At 51.4% G+C, this 20,183-nt stretch overlaps 1 protein-coding gene across 1 annotated transcript in view; it reads left to right on the top strand.

Annotated features, from left to right (window-relative positions):
* Positions 1–990: 990 nt before the first annotated feature.
* STX12 (syntaxin 12) overlaps positions 991–20,183 on the top strand; it is a 30,032-nt gene continuing 10,839 nt past the window's right edge. The window contains exons 1-5 of the mRNA XM_069756787.1: positions 991–1,197; positions 2,449–2,518; positions 2,615–2,714; positions 3,057–3,194; positions 12,248–12,291. Coding sequence (XP_069612888.1) covers positions 1,101–1,197; positions 2,449–2,518; positions 2,615–2,714; positions 3,057–3,194; positions 12,248–12,291 — 449 coding nt within the window. The 5' untranslated portion in view covers positions 991–1,100. The remainder of the gene's footprint in view (positions 1,198–2,448; positions 2,519–2,614; positions 2,715–3,056; positions 3,195–12,247; positions 12,292–20,183) is intronic.

Below are 20,183 nucleotides of genomic sequence, written 5' to 3'. Positions count from 1 at the left end.
GCAGCATCATGTGGGGCCATTATACAGTATGGAGCATCATGTGTGGCCATTATACAGTATGCAGCATCATGTGGGGCCATTATACAGTATGGAGCATCATGTGTGGCCATTATACAGTATGCAGCATCATGTGGGGCCATTATACAGTATGGAGCATCATGTGGGGCCATTATACAGTATGCAGCATCATGTGTGGCCATTATACAGTATGGAGCATCATGTGGGGCCATTATACAGTATGGAGCACTGTGTGGCCATATTTTTTGTTTATAATTGTTCTTTATGAAACAGTGTGATCAGCAGTGCTAAATGGGTGTGGTTGGGACGTGGATATGGGTGTGACTAGTTATGAATGGGTGTGGTCAGAGGCGTGGCCTAAAATTTGCCGCGGCGCGCGTTGAGCGCCGCAAACTTTGTCCTTCTTTACCATCTTCAAAAGTTGGGAGGTATGTTTTTAGAATGCAGCATGTCTGTTTACCTTGCGGCGATGCTCCGTCGCCGCAAGGTAAATTACAGGGCCCTATGTATGGGGTGCGGAGATTCCGGATGTGTGCAATGAACGCATCCGGATCACCACGCGTGTACAGAAGGGGCGCGGCTCTTTGGGCGGAGCAAGGTTTCCGCTCCATCCAAAGCGCCGTAAATTCGGACAGTGGACACCCAAGCACCCTAAGACCCTAAAATCCAGATGTGACCATGCGCCATGTAGCCACAACAGGGTCCCATCTTCGATAAAAAAAGAGCACTATGCCATGGAGGCAGCCAGGAGTGTGGCCCCCTGCTGGCGAAACTGGCTGAAGGTAGGGGAGAAAAGGTTCCCTCATGTAGTAAACTAGGTAGGTACAGGATAGTGGGGGCGTGCCTGACACTGTGACTGGCCATTATCAGCAGGGTCCCCAGCGTGACGCGTGCAGTGTCTGGACGAGGAGCCAGTCATAAATAGCCACGCCCACTGCGCGTCGCCTCCAAGCTTGAAAGCTGAATCGCCACGCCTCCACCTGACGTCATCTAATCCTCGGGCGTTGTTGTGCGACTGCGCAGTGTTCCTGTTGCCGGCACAGTACCCACAGTAAGAAGAACCAGGCCAAACGGACGGCATCATGTCGGGCCAGTGGCCACAAAGCACGGCCAGGGGGCGAGACTTCAACAGCATCATCCAGGCCTGCAGCGGCAACGTCCAGAGGATCAGCAACAACAGTGAGCAGGGCTGGCATTCGGCCATCGGTTGTCTTCCGAGCTGTCATCGGGCGCTATGAGGGCTGGCGGTGCCTGTGTGGCCAGCCACTATACACATAATACACAGTGATGCTACTGCTCCTGTCATCAGCCATGGCCACCGTCCTGCAGCTAGAGGTGGACCAGGGGAGGGGAGCCATGCTGACCTCCAGGTGGCTGATGTGGGAGCCCAGGTCTGAGTTTGTGACCGAGGTGGCACAGTGGGCTCTACAGTGCCATGCTCCTCTACGGCAGGTTCACACCATGTCTGCCTTTTTTTTTCTTCCCTCTGCGTACCATCCATATTTCTGTCTCTTTAACATCTGTATGTCATACAGTATTTACACGAACAATTTAATATATATATTTTACACCCGACCCTCAGTAAAACCATTTCTGTGAGCGCCCACCCTGCCCTGCCCTGGTCCGTATGGTGGCGGGTACTCCATCAGCTGCACACATTCCTACCGGTAACAATTCTATCTGCTAGTAACACAGGGATGGTGAATGGGCACCGTGCCCACAGAGCACCAGGGTCTTCTTGTTTTTTGGAGCGTTGGGGACCCCCCAAAAAAGTCCAGTGTATAATTGTGGTGTGTCTGTCCTCACCGCGTACATTCGTGTTCACCTTCCCGGTAGCAGCCCATGGCTTCACACAATATATGGCCGTACATGGGGGCTGACACCGATCAGATCAAATATATGCCGAATGCGTGTACGGTATTTGGGGTATGGAGGACTGGTTGCAATCTCTCGCTCATCGGGAGGTGGCTGCATCCTATCTAGTTTGTACTAATTGCTTTATAGAGGTTTTCTCAATGAGCCCGGGGGGGGGGAGGGTTTGGGGGGAAATCATATACTAACATTTTGGGCTGGCGCTGCCCCTCCACACTGTATCCCCCACCAATCTTGGCGCATGAAAATCTTGAGCAGGCACCACGTGACTGCTGGCTCCACTGGATGTAATGTGAAGGCTGCAGCTGATTGGTGCCGCAGCAGTCATGTGACGTCCGCCCTCCAGATATTGGTGATCGGTGGAGAACTTGTGAGTCTAGATAGAGGAGTGGTCTCAGTCTGAAAATAGTCCTTTTCTTTTTCTTTTCTACCCCACCCTTTGTCCATTGAAAATGGGGGGGGGGGGGGGGGACGTGTCCGCTAACCTGTGGTTGAGGTGCCATGGCGCTGCAGCTTCTCCTACCTGATTTTCTCCTCTCGTTCTCGTTAACCCTGTAGCTGCTCAGATTCGGACCTTGCTGAACCAGCTTGGAACCAGTGAAGATTCTAGTAAACTCCAACAGAACCTGTAAGTTCTGCACCGTAGCGCTGATCGATACCAAAGAACGTGCGCAGCCCTTTCCTGATGTCTTGTAGTTTAACCCATTATTTTCCCTGTGTGCAGCCAACAGATTCAGCACTCCACTAATGTTTTGGCCAAGGAAACCAACACTTATCTGAAAAATCTTTCATTTGTTCCAACACCATTGTCTCCCACAGAACAGGTACCGTATTAATTTTCGTAAAATTTCAGTATAACCAATACCTTGTATTTTATGATCATGCCAAATATCTCACCAAAGCAGATGAATGGAAAACCCACCCAATGCCATCAGATTTCTCTCCATCTGTTGCACTTTTTTTTAGTTAAAAAGTACTTGATACTGATTACCTGTCCTTGGGATAGGCCACCAATATCAGATCAGTGGGGTCCGACGCTCCACCAATAAGCTGTCCCCATATGCCACCATAGTGCAGGACGGATCTGTGCGGCTCTGCTCCCATTCAATTGAAAGCCTGCATTTCATTATCGGTATGGGTCGCTATGTGATGTCCCTTTCTTACAGCGTCAGCAGAAACTGCAGAAGGAGCGTCTTATGAATGATTTCTCCGCTGCACTGAACCATTTCCAAGCTATCCAGAGACAAGTGTCAGAAAAGGAGAAGGAGACGGTAGCACGTGCCCGAGCCGGGTCTCGCCTCTCTGTAAGTCCAGTCCTAGCTTTGTCTTGGGATATCCCCTCTATAAACCATGTTGGATAATATGGGAAGTATAGGCAGAAAATAGTTCCAATAACACTTGTTTTATTCCAGTTGTGCTCCAATCTGGTGTTTGGCCCATTGCATAGAAATAACTGGCATTTATTGTCAGCCAGCAGAACACTGGAACTCTTGGTTCTGGAGTATGGTCGGCTTTTCCCACCTGCTGCAAGTGGGGCTCTCCAGGTTCTAGTAGATCCGCTGAAATAAGAATAGGCACGGCTGTCTTACATTTCAACCTGTCTATATTCTCATTACTGAGAACTCTGCTGCTCTAGAATTAGGCCTCTGGGATGTCTTGTCTCATGTGGCCACTGCAGCCTGTGATTGGCTGCAGTGGTCATGAGACATCATTGTCATATGAGGCTGGGTTATGCAAAGACCAGCAAGCAAGTCGTAGAAATGCTATGTGAGTTGATGATATACTTATTATTATTTTTTTTTCTTTTGGCCATTTTAAACTTCATTAAAGCAACTCTGTGACCCCCTCCAGCCCTTAGAAACTAAAATAGCCACGTTGTGCAGCTGTAATGCAGCATTCTGACAAGGTGGCTCTTTTAGTTATTGGTGCAGTTAAAGCAGAAATAAAGCGTTTCTTTATCGCCTCTCATTGGGGGACACAGGAACCATGGGTGTATGCTGCTGCCACTAGGAGGCTGACACTATGCAAATAAAAAAGTTAGCTCCTCCTCTGCAGTGTACACCCCACCGACTGGCATTATACTCTTCAGTTTAGCTTAGTGTCAGTAGGAGGTGGACACGGGTCTTTCATTAGACCCTTATCTACCTCAATGTGCGTCGTTTTCTTTCAGTTTTCCTCGGAGGGATACAGGGTGAACAGTCACACCTGTATTCCCACAAGCGGACTATGAGTACGGTGTGTACTGCCACCCCGTATCCTCACAGATCCCTCACCAGGACCAAGATCCTGGCACACCAGCGTGCTCAGAAGTCCGGTCCTGGCTCCGTCCCCCACCCACTCGCCCACCAGAGCCTGTCGGTTGGAGGAGACGAGGACGTCCATCAGCCCTGGATGTCTCACCCTCTTTTAAGGTTAGTACGGCGTGGGATGTTTTTTAGGTGAGTATTTCCCCTATCCCATCCCAGATCCTTGTTAGGGGGGGGATTCTTGTTAAGGGCTCCCAGACGGTGACCCTCTCTTACCCGGTCATCGCCTGTAACCTTGCGGCGCGGTCGATATTTTATCGGTGATCCTGGAGCTCCAGCATTTTCCCCATTCTGAGCAGGCTGCGGCGCCTGTTTTCTGGCCGCAGCGCTCTCACCCGTGACCAGCACCTTCTTTCTTGACAGCTCTTGGCTGCTGTTCGCTCCTTTCCGCGGCGCACTATCAGCGCTGCGGTTTTTCACTGGGCACAGTCCTCAGCGCAGCAGCCCTGCAGTCTATCGCGCTGCTTATCGCTGCAGCGCATTGCTCCGGCGCCGCAGGAGGTGGATCTGCGGCGCCCTTCAGCGCAGGCTGCGGCGCCTGTGCCGCCAGCCTCCCGTCGCGGCGCATTGCTCCGGCGCCGCAGGAGGTGGATCTGCGGCGCCCTTCAGCGGCGCAGCCTACCAGGCTGCGGCGCCTGTGCCGCCAGCCTCCCGTCGCGGCGCATAGCTCCGGCGCTCTATACCGGCGCCGCGGCTCGTTTCCCGGCCGCCGGTTCCCAATTTAAGCCCCGGCTTCGGCCGGGGCCTACTTCCGGTCTTCGGATCTGTCTCTTCCGCTTCTGCGGGCGGGCTTTTTTCCCGCCCGACATACTATGACCTGCCCACTGGCGCCTCTGCGTCTAGCTCCGCCCCCTTCCTCGTGGGACACTCGTCTGGTGTGAGCATCGCTTCACACCACAGCAGCAGCCCTTGCAGTGCCTCACGCAGCGCGCCACGCTCCTTCGCCCGCATCTTCTGTGAGCTCAGCACCAGGGGATTTCTCCACCAAGGACAAGTGGGACATCTTCCAGGACCGGGTCCGTGAGTAGCTGCACTGCAGTCTGACACCCCCCTCTGCCCACTGTCCCCTAACCAACTGGCATCTTCAGGGTCCCTCAAAATGTCTTCCTCTAAAGGGGGCCGCTCTCGCCCCCCTACTTCTTCTTCATCTACTACCTTAGTCACGTACTTTGCATGTTCGTCCTGTAACAGCAAACTTCCCTCAGGTCAGTCCTCCCCGCTGTGTCAGTCCTGCAGCAACCCGATTGCTCCCACCGCCCAGGATCCCCCGGCTGTTCCGCCCGAGAGTGATCCCCCCCATCCCAGGCTGGGCCGCTTCTCTGTCACAATCGGTGGCCGATTTAACACGGGTGTCTCAAACCCTGGTGTCCGCGCTGGATCGGTTACCCCTGCAGACCCCTGCAGTGGCCAGCGGGTCGCAGGAACCGCCGCCCGAGCCCTCCTTGATTAGCCACAAAAGGTCCAGACAGGAACGTCGGTCTGAGTCCTCTTCGCGTTCCATCTCGCCGCACGGCCCTCCCCCGCGGTTGGTGTCGCACCGTTCCTCCTCCCCTGAGTCAGGCGAGGCTTTATCGGATGCGCCCTCAGAGGAGATGTCGGAGTTGGATCCTAGCCAAATCGCCACCATGAGTGAGTCGGTCCAGAACCTCATTCGGGCTATAAACCAAACCTGTGGCATTAAGGATCCCTCTACGGAACCCGCAGATCAGGCGGTTTCGTTTAGACGGGCCAAACCACCTTCAAAATTTTTTGCCCCTCATCCTGAATTCGAGGAAATCCTGGCCAGAGAGAGAGAGAATCCGACCAGACGTTTTCAGAGGGGAAAACGCCTGGGGGTGTTATATCCTTTTTCACCAGATCTTACCGCCAATTGGACGGTCTCTCCCTCGGTGGATCCACCTGTGTCCAGGCTGTCCACCAACACGGTGCTCCCACTGTCCGGCGGAGCGTCTCTGAAGGATTCTAACGACAGAGTTATAGAATCCTTCGCAAAATCTGCCTTCGAAGCGGCTTCAGCAGCGCTATGCCCGGCCTTTGCTTCCACTTGGGCCTCAAAATCCATCTCAAAATGGGCCAAGGATCTGCGGCGAGGTATCCTGGACGGGGCTCCTCCCGCGCAATTAGCGGAACTTGCCAACCAGATTTCCCACGCTGGTGAATACCTGGTTTCCGCCTCCCTGGATGTCGCCTCTTGTGCGGCTCAGGCTTCCAGCAATGCCGTTGCCATCCGCCGGACCGTTTGGCTCAAGGCCTGGCAGGCGGACTTGTCCTCCAAAAAGTCCCTCACTAGTCTGCCCTTCCAGGGCTCTCGTCTCTTTGGTTCCCAGCTGGACCAGATCATTAAGGACGCCACTGGGGGCACAAGTTCCCTTCTCCCCCAGGCTAAACCTCGTCGCCCTCCTCCTAGACGGCAGTTTCGCTCGTTCCGGCCTTTTCGTCGCTTCGCTGCATCAAACTCCTTTTCCCAGCAGCAACAGAGGCCACAGGCACGTCAAGAGAAGAAGGCGGTGTCCTTCAGGCCCACTCCGTCCTGGCGTCCTCGCTATTCCCAGGGTAGATCGTCCAGGCCCAGGACTGGAAGATCCACTTCCGCATGACTCTCGGCAAGACTCCAGCCCAACTCCCAGGTTGGGGGGCCGTCTTCTCCGTTTCAGGGACGTCTGGATTTCCGCAGTAGAGGATGCATGGGTCAGGGAAGTGGTGTCTTCGGGATACAAAATAGAGTTCGCCTCCCGACCCAGAGATCGTTTCTTCCAATCTCGTCCTCCAAAAGATCCCGCTTTGGTTCCGGGCTTCTTCGCAGCCATCGCTTCTCTGCTCAAATCCGGGGTAATCGTTCCCGTCCCAGAAAAGGAACGGTACACGGGTTTCTACTCGAACCTCTTTGTGGTACCGAAAAAAGACGGCAAGGTTCGTCCCATTCTGGACCTCAAATTGTTGAACAGGAGGGTTCGCCTGAGACACTTCAGGATGGAATCCCTTCGTTCAGTAATTGCTTCCATGGAGGCTCAGGAATTTCTATGCTCTATAGATATCCAGGACGCCTACCTACATGTTCCAATATTTCCCGGACATCACCGTTTCCTGCGCTTCGCAGTGCAACAAGATCATTTTCAGTTCGTCGCCCTGCCGTTCGGTCTCGCAACCGCGCCAAGGGTGTTCACGAAAATCATGGCGGCGCTGATGGCCATTTTGAGAGTCAGAGGCTTGGTTCTGTTTCCATACCTCGACGACATCCTCATCAAGCCTCCGTCCTTTGCTCAGGCCCACGAAAGCTTGTCCATTGTTCTCGACACCTTATCCCGTTTCGGATGGCTGGTCAACCGGAAGAAGTCCTGCCTTATTCCTTCTCAGCGCATCATCTTTCTGGGCATGCTCTTCGACACTCGTCAGTCCAGAGTCTTCCTTCCCAAGGACAAGAGATCCACCCTTTGTCGGGACATTCTCTTGCTCCAGGGTCCTCGGCCTCCCTCCCTCCGATCGGCCATGAAGGTTCTGGGGAGGATGGTAGCTACCTTGGAAGCGATTCCCTTCGCCCAATTCCATTCTCGACCCCTTCAGCAAGCCATTCTGTCTCAGTGGGACAGGTCGGTCTTCTCCCTGGATCGGCCGATCAGACTCTCCTTTCGGGTCAAGCGGTCTCTCAACTGGTGGCTGACGTCTCCTCTCATCTCCCAGGGCAGGTCCTTCCTTCCGGTTCACTGGCAGGTGGTGACAACGGATGCCAGCCTGATCGGCTGGGGTGCGGTTTTTCGCCACCTGACGGTTCAGGGCCGTTGGTTGCTGCAGGAGTCCGCGCTGCCGATCAACGTCCTCGAAATTCGGGCCATCTTTCTGTCCCTCCGCCATTGGGAAAGGATCCTCAGGGGCCTTCCAGTCCGGATCCAGACGGACAATGCCACGGCTGTGGCATATGTCAACCATCAGGGGGGGACTCGGAGCTCCTTGGCCCTTGCCGAGGTGTCCAAGATCCTCCTTTGGGCAGAGGCAACGGTTCCGGTGATATCCGCGGTGCATATCCCCGGCGTAGAAAACTGGGCCGCCGACTTCCTCAGCCGCGAGGGTCTCGCGGCAGGGGAATGGTCCCTGCATCCGGAGGTCTTCCATCAGATTTGTCTTCGATGGGAAACTCCGGATGTGGATCTCACGGCGTCTCGGATCAACAGGAAGGTTCCACAATTCGTCTCCAGGTCACGCGATCCTCTCGCAGTGGGCGTCGATGCTCTGGCCATTCCTTGGTCACAGTTCGAGCTGCCCTATCTGTTCCCACCCCTTCCATTACTTCCCAAACTGTTGAAGAAGATCAAAGCGGAAGGGGTGCCGGTCATCCTGATCGCCCCGGATTGGCCCAGGAGAGCTTGGTTCGCGGAGCTCGTCAACCTTCTCGCGGACGCTCCCTGGTGCCTTCCAGACAGGCCCGATCTGCTGTCCCAGGGTCCGATCTGCCACCCGAATTCTCGGTCGCTCAGTTTAACGGCGTGGCTGTTGAGACCGCGGTTCTAAGAGCGTCCGGCCTTTCGGACCGGGTGATTCACACCATGATTCAGGCTCGGAAGCCTTCGTCTTCCAGGATCTACTACCGCACCTGGAAGGCCTACTTCTGTTGGTGCGAGTCCAACCGCGTGCCGCCTATGGTTTTTTCCCTGCCTTCTCTTTTGGCCTTCCTTCAGGCAGGACTGGATTCGGGCCTGGCTCTTAGTTCCCTGAAGGGTCAGGTCTCTGCGCTTTCCATCCTCTTTCAGAAGACCTTGGCCTCTCGGCCACAGATTAAGACCTTCTTTCAGGGGGTAGCCCACGCCGTCCCGCCGTACAGGGCCCCTGTGGAGGCATGGGACCTAAACCTGGTACTGGACGTTTTGAAGGTTTCTCCCTTTGAACCTCTTAGGGAGATTCCTCTATCAGTTTTATCTTGGAAGGTGGCCTTTCTTGTGGCCATCACGTCCATTCGCCGCGTTTCCGAGCTGGCGGCACTGTCTTGCCGCCCTCCGTTTTTGGTCATTCACCAGGACAAGGTGGTCTTCCGACCTCCACCTTCTTTTCTTCCTAAGGTGGTTTCCACCTTCCACCTCAACGAGGACATCGTTCTACCTTCCTTTTGTCCAGCTCCGACTCATCCTCTGGAGCGATCGTTGAACAAGCTGGACCTAGTCAGGGCAGTGAGGATTTATCTGGATAGAACATCCTCTTTCCGGAAGACGGATTCATTTTTCGTCATTCCTGATGGCACGCGCAGAGGCCAGCCGGCTTCTAAAGCGACTATTGCTCGCTGGATCAGTACGGCAATTTTGGAGGCTTACCGGGTCAAGAACAGAGTGCCCCCTCCTGGGATTAAGGCTCACTCTACCCGGGCAGTCGGCGCCTCCTGGGCGGTGCACCACAGGGCTTCCGCCCTACAGCTTTGCAAAGCGGCAACTTGGTCTTCCATCCACACGTTCGCCAAATTTTACAAGGTCCATACCTACGCATCGGCGGACGCCAGCCTAGGCAGAAGGATCCTGCAGGCGGCAGTGGTGAGTCCTCTGACCTGATGGAAGTCTGTTTTCCCGCCCTTGGGACTGCTTTGGGACGTCCCATGGTTCCTGTGTCCCCCAATGAGAGGCGATAAAGAAAACAGGATTTTTGGTTGCTTACCGTAAAATCTGTTTCTTGAAGCCTCCATTGGGGGACACAGCTCCCTCCCAATGTTTTCTGTTGTTATCTGTTCTATGACTGTTCTCACGTTACAGTTCTCAAGTTTGTGGTTATGGTTTTTCAACCTTGTTTCATTATCTCCTACTGCTTTCTCACTAACTGAAGAGTATAATGCCAGTCGGTGGGGTGTACACTGCAGAGGAGGAGCTAACTTTTTTATTTGCATAGTGTCAGCCTCCTAGTGGCAGCAGCATACACCCATGGTTCCTGTGTCCCCCAATGGAGGCTTCAAGAAACAGATTTTACGGTAAGCAACCAAAAATCCTGTTTTTATAATTTCGCAAAAATACCTGTCTTTAGTCGTGGAGGCAGGTCTTAACCCCCCTGCTGCACACGCCACACAGCTGCCAGTCAAGGCTTCTTCGGCGCTGGGCGCCGCCCCCTTCGCGCTGTTTTCTAGTCAAATCCGGCGCCTGCGCTGTTTTGTTCTGCCTGGGGCAGGCGCAGTGAGCGCTGCCCGTCTGACATCAGATGCAGTCTCGAAGACTGCGCCTGTGCGGCCGCCCTGCCTGTGAATCCCAGCCTCGCACTGTGCATAAGGCAGGGCGGCCGCACAGGCGCAGTCTTCGAGACTGCATCTGATGTCAGACGGGCAGCGCTCACTGCGCCTGCCCCAGGCAGAACAAAACAGCGCAGGCGCCGGATTTGACTAGAAAACAGCGTGGAGGGGGCGGCACTGGCGCCGAAAAAGCCTTGAGTGACGGCAGCGTGGCGTGTGCAGCAGGGGGGTTAAGACCTGCCTCCGGGACTAAAGACAGGTATTTTTGCAAAATTATAAAACGCTTTATTCTTTGACTGCACCAATAACTAAAAGAGCCACCTTGTCAGAATGCTGCATTACTGCTGCACAAGGTGGCTCTTTTAAGGTACCGTCACACTAAAGCGACGCTGCAGCGATACCGACAACGATGTCGATCGCTGCAGCGTCGCTGTTTGGTCGCTGGAGAGCTGTCACACAGACAGCTCTCCAGCGACCAGAGATCCCGAAGCCCCGGGTAACCAGGGTAAACATTGGGTTACTAAGCGCAGGGCCGCGCTTAGTAACCCGATGTTTACCCTGGTTACCGTTGTAAATGTAAAAAAAAAAAAAACACTACATACTTACATTCCCGGTGTCTGGTCATGTCCCTTGCCTTCAGCTTCCCGCACTGACTGAGCGCCGACCGCAAAGCACAGCGGTGACGTCACTGCTGCACAGCGTGCTTTACGGCCGGCCGGCGCTCACCAGTCAGTGCGGGAAGCTGACGGCGAGGGACATGACCAGACACCGGGAATGTAAGTATGTAGTGTTTTTTTTTTTTTTTTTTTTACATTTACAACGGTAACAAGGGTAAACATCGGGTTACTAAGCGCAGCCCTGCGCTTAGTAACCCGATATTTACCCTGGTTACCAGTGAAGACATCGCTGGATCGGCGTCACACACGGGGGTGTGACAGTCGCTTTAAGTTTTTTTTTTTCTATTGATTAGTACTTGGCCATGTTGCTGTTGTTCCATAGGAAATCAACAAAAAGTGGGGTCCTAAACTTAATAGGACAATTCCTTCATTACCAATGTGCCACATATATTGACTTGCTTTGATTTAAGATCCACAGCTCTGGTCAGTTTGTGTGGATTCCAAACCGATATTTTGTGCAGCATGTGGATGATTCGGCACGATAACAATTGCAGCATGCTGTGGTTTGCAGTGCAAATCTGATAGCACATGCTCATTAAAGTGCATGGTTGCATGGAAATGATTGGACTGCACACGGATGACATCAGAGTGCAGTCCAATTTCCAAGGAATTATACAGTGGAGGACTTGTGTTCTCATCTGTGCTTTGATTCTTTCATCTGAATGAATCAGAACACACTAAGCTGTCACTTGGATCAGAGTTTGATCAGAGTGTCATTACCGTAATAATCAATCCAGTTCTCTTGCAGATGAGGCCACACGCCTGTATGGCCCCGGCCTAAGGGAGCTATTTCTCTGCATGGGCATTATTCTGCTGCTGTGTGATGAGATCATGGTTCACTGCCATAATTGTAAATCTAATTCTTGGAGATGAGCAGACGTGGCTGTGACACTGATCAGGGATCACTTGTTGGATACGGCAGCTGATGTGGATGTTACATGGAAAATGTCTACACTCAGATCATTGCAGTGATGGTACCTGACACGGGAAATGTTATAGGCGCCCCTCCTCTTCATGTGGAAGTGACAGGTGTTGTAGAACTAAAATAGCTAATTTAGGGTTATAATTGGGATAGATGTTATATATGTGCCTAGGAAGACCAATGTCTCCCGAGCCACAGTGCTCTGTATAATCTGTTTTTACACCGTGACGTGCTTCACCTCATTTATTTCTTTTTTTCGAAGGGTGATGAGCGCCAGAAGGAAGAACCGCTGGTTTCATTTGACAAGTAAGTGACACTGGACACGAGGTGATCGGCTGACCATGATTTGAAGTGGACATTTACAGAGGGTATATTCAAGTGGAAACGGTTTCCTTTATTGGAAATCTGACAGAACTCTTGAGCAGTGATTTACATAGGACTTATTACACTGATGTAAGGCAGCATGCTACATTTTTTTCTCTGCGCCACGACAGCACCCGCTGAGAGAGGGGATCCGCCCCTAGGAACAGGAAACCTACAGAGAGATAAAAGGGGCGGCCCCCTCCTCGCTCCTCACTTGGTTTCCTGTTCCTAGAAGGGAACCTGCAGAGATTGTACTCTAAGGCCATGTTCACACATTGTGGTTTTTACCGCAGAACCGTGGCGATTTTGCAGCTGCAGGTCCGCAGCAGTTTCCACAGCGTTTACAGTAACATGTAAACCCTATGGAAACCGCAAACCGCTGTGCACATACTGCGGGAAAAACCACGCTGGAACGCAGCGGTTTACAACCCGCAGCATGTCACTTCTTTGTGCAGAATCGCAGCGATTCTGCACCCATAGAAATGCATTGATCCACTTACTTCCCGCATGGGGCTGTGCCCACCATGCGGGAAGTAAGCGGATAATGTGCGGGTTATACCCGGGGTGGAGGAGAGGAGACTCTCCTCCAGGCCCCGGGAACCATATTTGAGTAAAAAATAAATAAATAAAATAAAAAATCATGATATACTCACCTCTGAAGTCTCAGCGCTGCACGCGGCCGTCCGGTCTCAGGTTTGCTATGCGACCATGACCTGCGGTGACGTCGCGGTCACATGACCGTGACATCACGAAGGTCCTTCTCGCACAGCATCTTTGGAACCGGACCGCCGCCTGCAGCGCCGAGGAGATCGGGACGTCAGAGGGTGAGTATATCATTATTTTATTATTTTTAACATTACTATTGATGCTGCATATTGCTGCATATGCAGCATCAATAGTAGGGGTAAAATCCCGCAGCGGAACCCGCAGGACAAACCGCGATAAATCTGCAGGGATAACCGCAACGGTTTGCCCTGCAGATTTATCAAATCCGCTGCGGGAGAACCCGCAGGGACAGGACGCTGTGTGTGAACATACCCTTAGTCAAATCTTCAGGCTATGTGCACACGATGCAGATTTAGTGCAGAATTGGTGCAGAACTGCACTGTGATTTACAGTACAATGTAAATCAATGTGAAAAAAAAAAGCTGTGCACATGGTGCAGAAAAATCTGCGCAGAAACGCTGCAGATTTCAAAGAAGTGCACGTCGCTTCTTTTGTGCAGTTCTGCAGCGTTTCTGCGCAGATTTTTCTGCACCATGTGCACAGCTTTTTTTTTTTTTCGCATTGATTTTTCGCATTGATTTTTCACATTTCCTACGTGTGCACATAGCCTAAGGCTAAGTGCACACGCTGCGGATTCCATTGCGGAATTTTCCACAGCGGGTTTGCAAAATCCACAGTGAAAAACCGCTGCGGATTTTAATGCGGATTTATTGCGGTTTCTTTTGCGGTTTTCTCTGCGGATTTTAACCTGCAGATTTCTATTGGAGCAGGTTGAAATCCGCAGCGGAATCCGCACAAAGAATTGACATGCTGCGGAAAATAAACCGCAGCGTTTCCGCGCATTTTTTTCCGCAGCATGTGCACTGCGGATTTGGTTTTCCATAGGTTTACATTCTACTGTAAAGTCATGGGAAACTGCTGCGGATCCGCAGCTGCGGAAATGCTGCGGATCCTCAGCAAAATCCGCAGCGTGTGCACATACCCTAAGGCTTATTTCACACTTGCTTCGATACGGGTGCATCACTAAGCGTCGGCGCAACGTACCGACACACGTTGTGAAAATTTGGCACAACGTGGGCAGCGGATGCAGTTTTTCAACGCATCCGCTGCCCATTGTAAAGTCCCGGGGAGGAGGGGGCAGAGTTCCAGCCGCGCATGCGTGGTAGGAAATGGCGGACCCGACGTACGAAAAAACGTTCCATGAATGTTTTCTTCGTGCCGATGGTCCGCCAAAACACAATGCATCCAGTGCACGACGGACGCGACGTATGGCCATACGTCGCGACCCGTTGGCAATACAAGTCTATGGGAAAAAAACGCATCCTGCGGGCACATTTGCAGGATGCGTTTTTTCCCCAAAACGATGCATTGCGACGGATTCCAAACGACGCAAGTGTGAAAGAAGCCTAAGAGGATGCCTGGGCTGGATTGCCGCCTGTACAGTTTCTTATAGAGCGGCAGTGGCTCCAGCACCAGGGTCGAGGGAATGGTGTTTTATAGCTCCCCCCTCCTCTGAGCGGAGTGATAGCCGAGCCCATCCTGTCTCATACTACAGCAGTGCCGCCGGAGGATTCTATTCCAAGGGGCACAGTTCTCCCGTTGGCGGTACCCCTAATAGAAGCAGGAGGTAAGCGGACGTGATGTAAATGCCTTACCTGAAAGGCCACAGTAGTGGCGGTCTCCAGTCCGGGGTCCGGGCGCTGCAGTTTGGGGATGCGAAGGTGAATAGGCCGCTAGACCGCCCAGAAGTGGTTGGGTATACTTCCGGGCTGTGTGGGAATGCGGTGACGCAGTTCACAGCGGCCGCAATAATACACGGGTTCGGAAGTGAGGATTACTTACGGGAGAGAAATAAAAAAAAAAAGAGAAATTGCCTCTAATATCCAGTGCTATATAAGCACAGACCAGTGGATTTGTTGGTACGCTACCATGTCATCCCCAAATGACCCTGTTTCGCACCCACTGGAGGAGCTAATGTTGCCTGCTCGCGGCAGTAGCAATAAAAGTGGAAGTGGATACTCTAAAGAGTGATTCCACGGATAAGGCTGGAAAGGATAAGAAGTCGGCTCGTTCCACACCTCAACCTGTGCCTTCATCCCCACAGTCGGTATTTTGCTGACAAGCCGCTTTGGTGAGTTAAAACCAATCACGCCTATTAGGCCGGAGTCACCCTACAGCGAGATACGACTGAGTCTCGCAGGTGAAAACCCAGCTCTGGCATCGGCACTGTGGAGCAGAGCGTGCAGCTCCATGTATTGCTGTGCGGCTGCACGCTCCGCTCCAGAGTGCCGGTGCCAGAGCTGGGTTTTAACCTGCGAGACTCGGCCGTATCTCGCTGTGTGTGATCCCGGCCTTAAAGGGAAGGTGCCATCCAAAAATTTTTTTTTCAGAAATTGTAAAAATGTAAAGAATTAATGATTACATTTTCTTAAAAAATATTATCATTTGTTTATAATTTAGTAAAATATGAAAAATAATTTGAAAAGTTTTGGAATTTCCACTTTTAAACACTAGGGGGAGCAGCTGCTGAAATTTCAGAAAAACCTAGTGTACAACTAGCTCACATTACTGCACTGCAGTAATTATGGGCGGAGTCTGCTGACGTGTGTGATGTCTCCTCTCCTCCCCTTCTGGGTGTTTGCTAAGGGATTAGAGAGGAGGATATTCAGGAACCCAGTGAGCAGCCATTTTGTTGGTGACTGCAGAGTATGGTCAGTATTTTACATCAGTATTTGTAAGCCAAAACCAGGAGTGGAACAATTAGAGGAAAAGTATAATAGAAATATATGCACCACTTCTGTATTTATCACCCACTCCTGGTTTTGGTTTACAAATACTGAGGTAAAATACTGACCAAATACTGATAGTGTGACGGCAGCCTTATACTGACAAGTAGACAGTCACCGAGGATGGCAGGTGACAAGGATTCTGGGAAATATATGGGGGAAGGAGCAGGGTGACAGCAGCACAGAGTATTTCAGGAGAGCAGTGTGCTGGTCTATAGGGGCCCCCTGTTTGGTGCACGGAGCAGCCAGGGATTGTACATAGAGCGCTGTCTTTTATACACATGGATGGACCATCTGCTTGTCTGCTCCACAGAAATCCAGGAAACATTTCTGCGGATTGATGGCCTGTTCTGATCCAGACTTTGCATACAGACCCCATTCCCCTCCTCAGATCCTGTCTTCTCCATCCTGTCCTGGCGATGTGTGAAAGCGAGGCAACAGGCGCAGTCTGGGGTGACGCTGGGAAGGAAATGTAGCCATATAGTAACGATAAAAATGAGACCCCTCTCTTCAGCCGCCTCACCAGCCTTCCTCTGATTGCACCCAACTGGAGGTCATGCTGCCCCCTCTATTACCCCAGACCCGCGTGCAGGTGCTCAGCCAGAATCACCATAGAATGGGTCCGCTTTCTGAAGATAATACTGCCATAGTGTTCTCACATAATACCGCCATATAGATCACACACAATACTATCAAATAGATCACACAATACTGTCATACAGTTCTCACATAATACCACCATATAGATCACACATAATACCGCCAGTGTTCTCACATACCGCCATATAGATCACACATAATACCGCCAGTGTTCTCACATACCACCATATAGATCACACATAATACCGCCAGTGTTCTCACATACCGCCATATAGATCACACATAATACTGCCAGTGTTCTCACATATCGCCATATGCTTCTCACATAATACCACCATATAGATCACTCATAATGCCGCCACATAGATCTCACATGTATTGTAAATACTCGGCCAGAATAAAGTCCTTTATTAATCTTTTTTATACCATACCGAACGTATAATCCTCGACTCCCTCATCTCCCACAACAAACATAATAAACCACAATGGGGAAAGACACGCAGGGGGGAGAGGAGTGCATAGGAGAGGATTAGATACTGACTGCTGAGCCGTGTATCTAATCCTATCTTGTGTGATACTGTACACAGGACAGGATTAGCTACACAGGACTAGATTAGCTACACAGGACAGAGGTAGCAGTGGTAGATGGTATATAGAGGTAGGCAGCAGTGGTAGATGGTATATAGAGGCAGGCAGCAGTGGTAGATGGTATATAGAGGCAGGCAGCAGTGGTAGATGGTATATAGAGGCAGGCAGCAGTCGTAGATGGTATATAGAGGCAGGCAGCAGTCGTAGATGGTATATAGAGGCAGGCAGCAGTGGTAGATGGTATATAGAGGCAGGCAGCAGTGGTAGGTGCTATACAGAGGCAGGTAGCGGTGCTATACAGAGGCAGGCAGCAGTAGTAGATGGTATATAGAGGCAGTGGTAGGTGGTATACAGAGGCAGGTAGCGGTGGTATACAGAGGCAGGTAGCGGTGGTATACAGAGGCAGGTAGCGGTGGTATACAGAGGCAGGTAGCGGTGGTATACAGAGGCAGGTAGCGGTGGTATACAGAGGCAGGTAGCGGTGGTATACAGAGGCAGGTAGCGGTGGTATACAGAGGCAGGTAGCGGTGGTATACAGGGGCAGGTAGCGGTGGTATATAGGGGCAGGTAGCAGATGCATAAGAAAATAAAAACTCTGTACTTACCTTCAGTCCTCTCCCAGGAAGTGCTGAATCATGTTCAGGGCAGAGCAGTGTGACGATCTCCCTGCTCTGCTCTGAACAGGTCGGCAGTGAGCAGTGATTGCAGCGTGTGCTGTAATACGAAGTACAGGCTGCAATCACCGCTCCTGGCTGCAGATACTCACCCCGACCCTCGCTTCCCAGCAGCAGCCTCTCCCTGGCAGCTCCTGCTATGATCGCACACACTGAGCTGTGTGTGCGATGACAGAGGAAAATAAAAAACAAAATGGCCGCAATCTCCTCTCACAGCTGTGACGTAGCAGCCCAGTGGGCGTGCCCAAGTCACAGCTGAGAGGCAGGAGGAGCGGTCGGAGCCCGACTGTTGGCTCCTATGCCCATGGCTGCCGTAAGTGAGGTGTGCAAGTGTCGTGTCCAGACACTTACACCCACACTAATAAAAATGGCGGCCTCCAGTGGCAAAAGTAAAAATGAATAAATAAAAAAGTATTAAAGTAGTACATTTACTTTTGTATTAAAAATAATTGATTATATAATCAATAATTATTAATACAAAAACTAAAATCACGGCACCCTCCCTTTAAGCTGATGGCGCCTTTTTCTGTTTTTATATGTCCGTAGGCTAAAAAAAAAATCCAAGCACAAGCAATGTGCCCTATGTTCTGAACCCCTTCCGGATGCTTATTTTAAGAGGTTATGTCAGATTTGTATTGGCCATACCCTGCAGGAGGAGGGCTCAGTAAGAACAGAGGCCATACGTTTGATGATTCGGGGGGAACTACAGTCCCTAGGGGGTTCTAGTAGTATAATGGGGAGAAAGCTCAGTAGGAAACTGACCTCTCCCAGAGCCGAATCCTCTTCTGATAGTGGCGAGATTAAAGGTACCGTCACATTAAGCGACGCTGCAGCGATCTAGACAACGATCCCGATCGCTGCAGCGTCGCTGTAGAGCTGTCACACGGAAAGCTCTCCAGCGACCAACGATGCCTAAGACCAGCGTAAACGTAAAAAAAAAAAACACTACATACTTACATTCCGGCGTCTGTCCTCTCCGGCGCTCTGCTTCCTGCACTAAGCGCTGGTCGTAAAGCACAGCGGTGACGTCACCGCTGTGCTTTCCGGCCGCTGCGCTTACACAGTGCAGAGAAGCAGAGCGCCGGAGAGGACAGACACCGGAATGTAAGTATGTAGTGTTTGGTTTTTTTTTACGTTTACGCTGGTAACCAGGGTAAACATCGGGTTACTAAGCGCGGCCCTGCGCTTAGTAACCCGATGTTTACCCTGGTTACCAGTGAAGACATCGCTGAATCTGCGTCACACACGCCGATTCAGCGATGTCTGTGGGAGATCCAGTGACGAAATAAAGTTCTGGACTTTCTGCTCCGACCAACGATGGCACAGCAGGATCCAGATCGCTGCTGCCTGTCAAACTGAACGATATCGCTATCCGTCCTGCAACATCACGGATCGCTAGCGATATCGTTCAGTGTGACGGTACCTTAATTCAGTTGCATCCCAGGGGTCCGTATCCTCAAACATGAGGAGCATGTATGTTTTCCAACTGACAGTATTAACAAGTTAGTCAAGTCAGTAAGATAAGATTGGGGTTGTCGGAAACCAGGGAATCCCAGACTCCTCAAGAGGTCATGTTTGCAGGTCTCTCCCAGCGGAAAGGCTGAGCTTTTCCAGTAATCCAATCAATTAAAGATCTAGTGAAAAAAGAGTGGGAAAAACAATGGCAGAGATCCTGGGAGTCCTGCACAGGAGCATTTAAACCGGCAATTTTGGTCACTTGTACGGGGTGATCTATGCTTGTTTGGCTGGATCAGCTGGAACAAAATATAAAGAACGGCATTTCTAGAAACAAGTTGTGTTCCTCCATTCCGTTAATTAAAGGTGCAGCTGCTTTTCTATCAGACGCTTCTATTGACTCTCTCCATCTAGCAGCTAGAACGGCGGGTTTAACTAATGCAGCCCGCAGAACGTTATGGTTGAAGGGTTGGAAAAGTGGTGCCCAAACCAGATCCAAACTCTGCGCTATACCCTGTCATGGTGAGTACCTGTTTGGGGCAGTGTTAGATGACATTCTGACTAAAGCAGGAGAAAGGAAAAAAGGGTTTCCTAATGCATTCATTCCTTCCTACAGGAGGGCATTCAGGAAACCGGCATTTGTCAGAAAGAAGGATTATAAAGACCGCTGGAGTAATAAAGGTTTCAGACAAAGGGGGAATCTCTTTAAGGCTAGGTTCACATTGCGTTAGTGGGTATCCGCTAACGGACTCCGTTACATGGCGCAATTGTCGCAATTAACGCTATGTAACGGATCCGTTAGCGCGCGCCCATTGACTGCAATGTGCTAACGGATCGCTAACATATGCCATTTTTGGCATGCGTCAGTGATGTGCCGTTATTTTCGGATGGACCTCGAACGCTGCTTGTAGCGTTCAGGGTCCGTTCTTTGCTAGCGCAGATCGGGCATCTGCGCTAGCGGGATTGCCAAACGCAATCCCTTTTTTGACATTGCGTTAGCGCAATC

This window comes from Ranitomeya imitator, chromosome 3 (genome assembly GCF_032444005.1).
Source record: "Ranitomeya imitator isolate aRanImi1 chromosome 3, aRanImi1.pri, whole genome shotgun sequence".
NCBI lineage: Eukaryota > Metazoa > Chordata > Amphibia > Anura > Dendrobatidae > Ranitomeya > Ranitomeya imitator.
The sequence above is the reverse complement of the archived record's forward strand: the minus strand, read 5'-3'. Positions and strand labels throughout refer to the sequence as shown.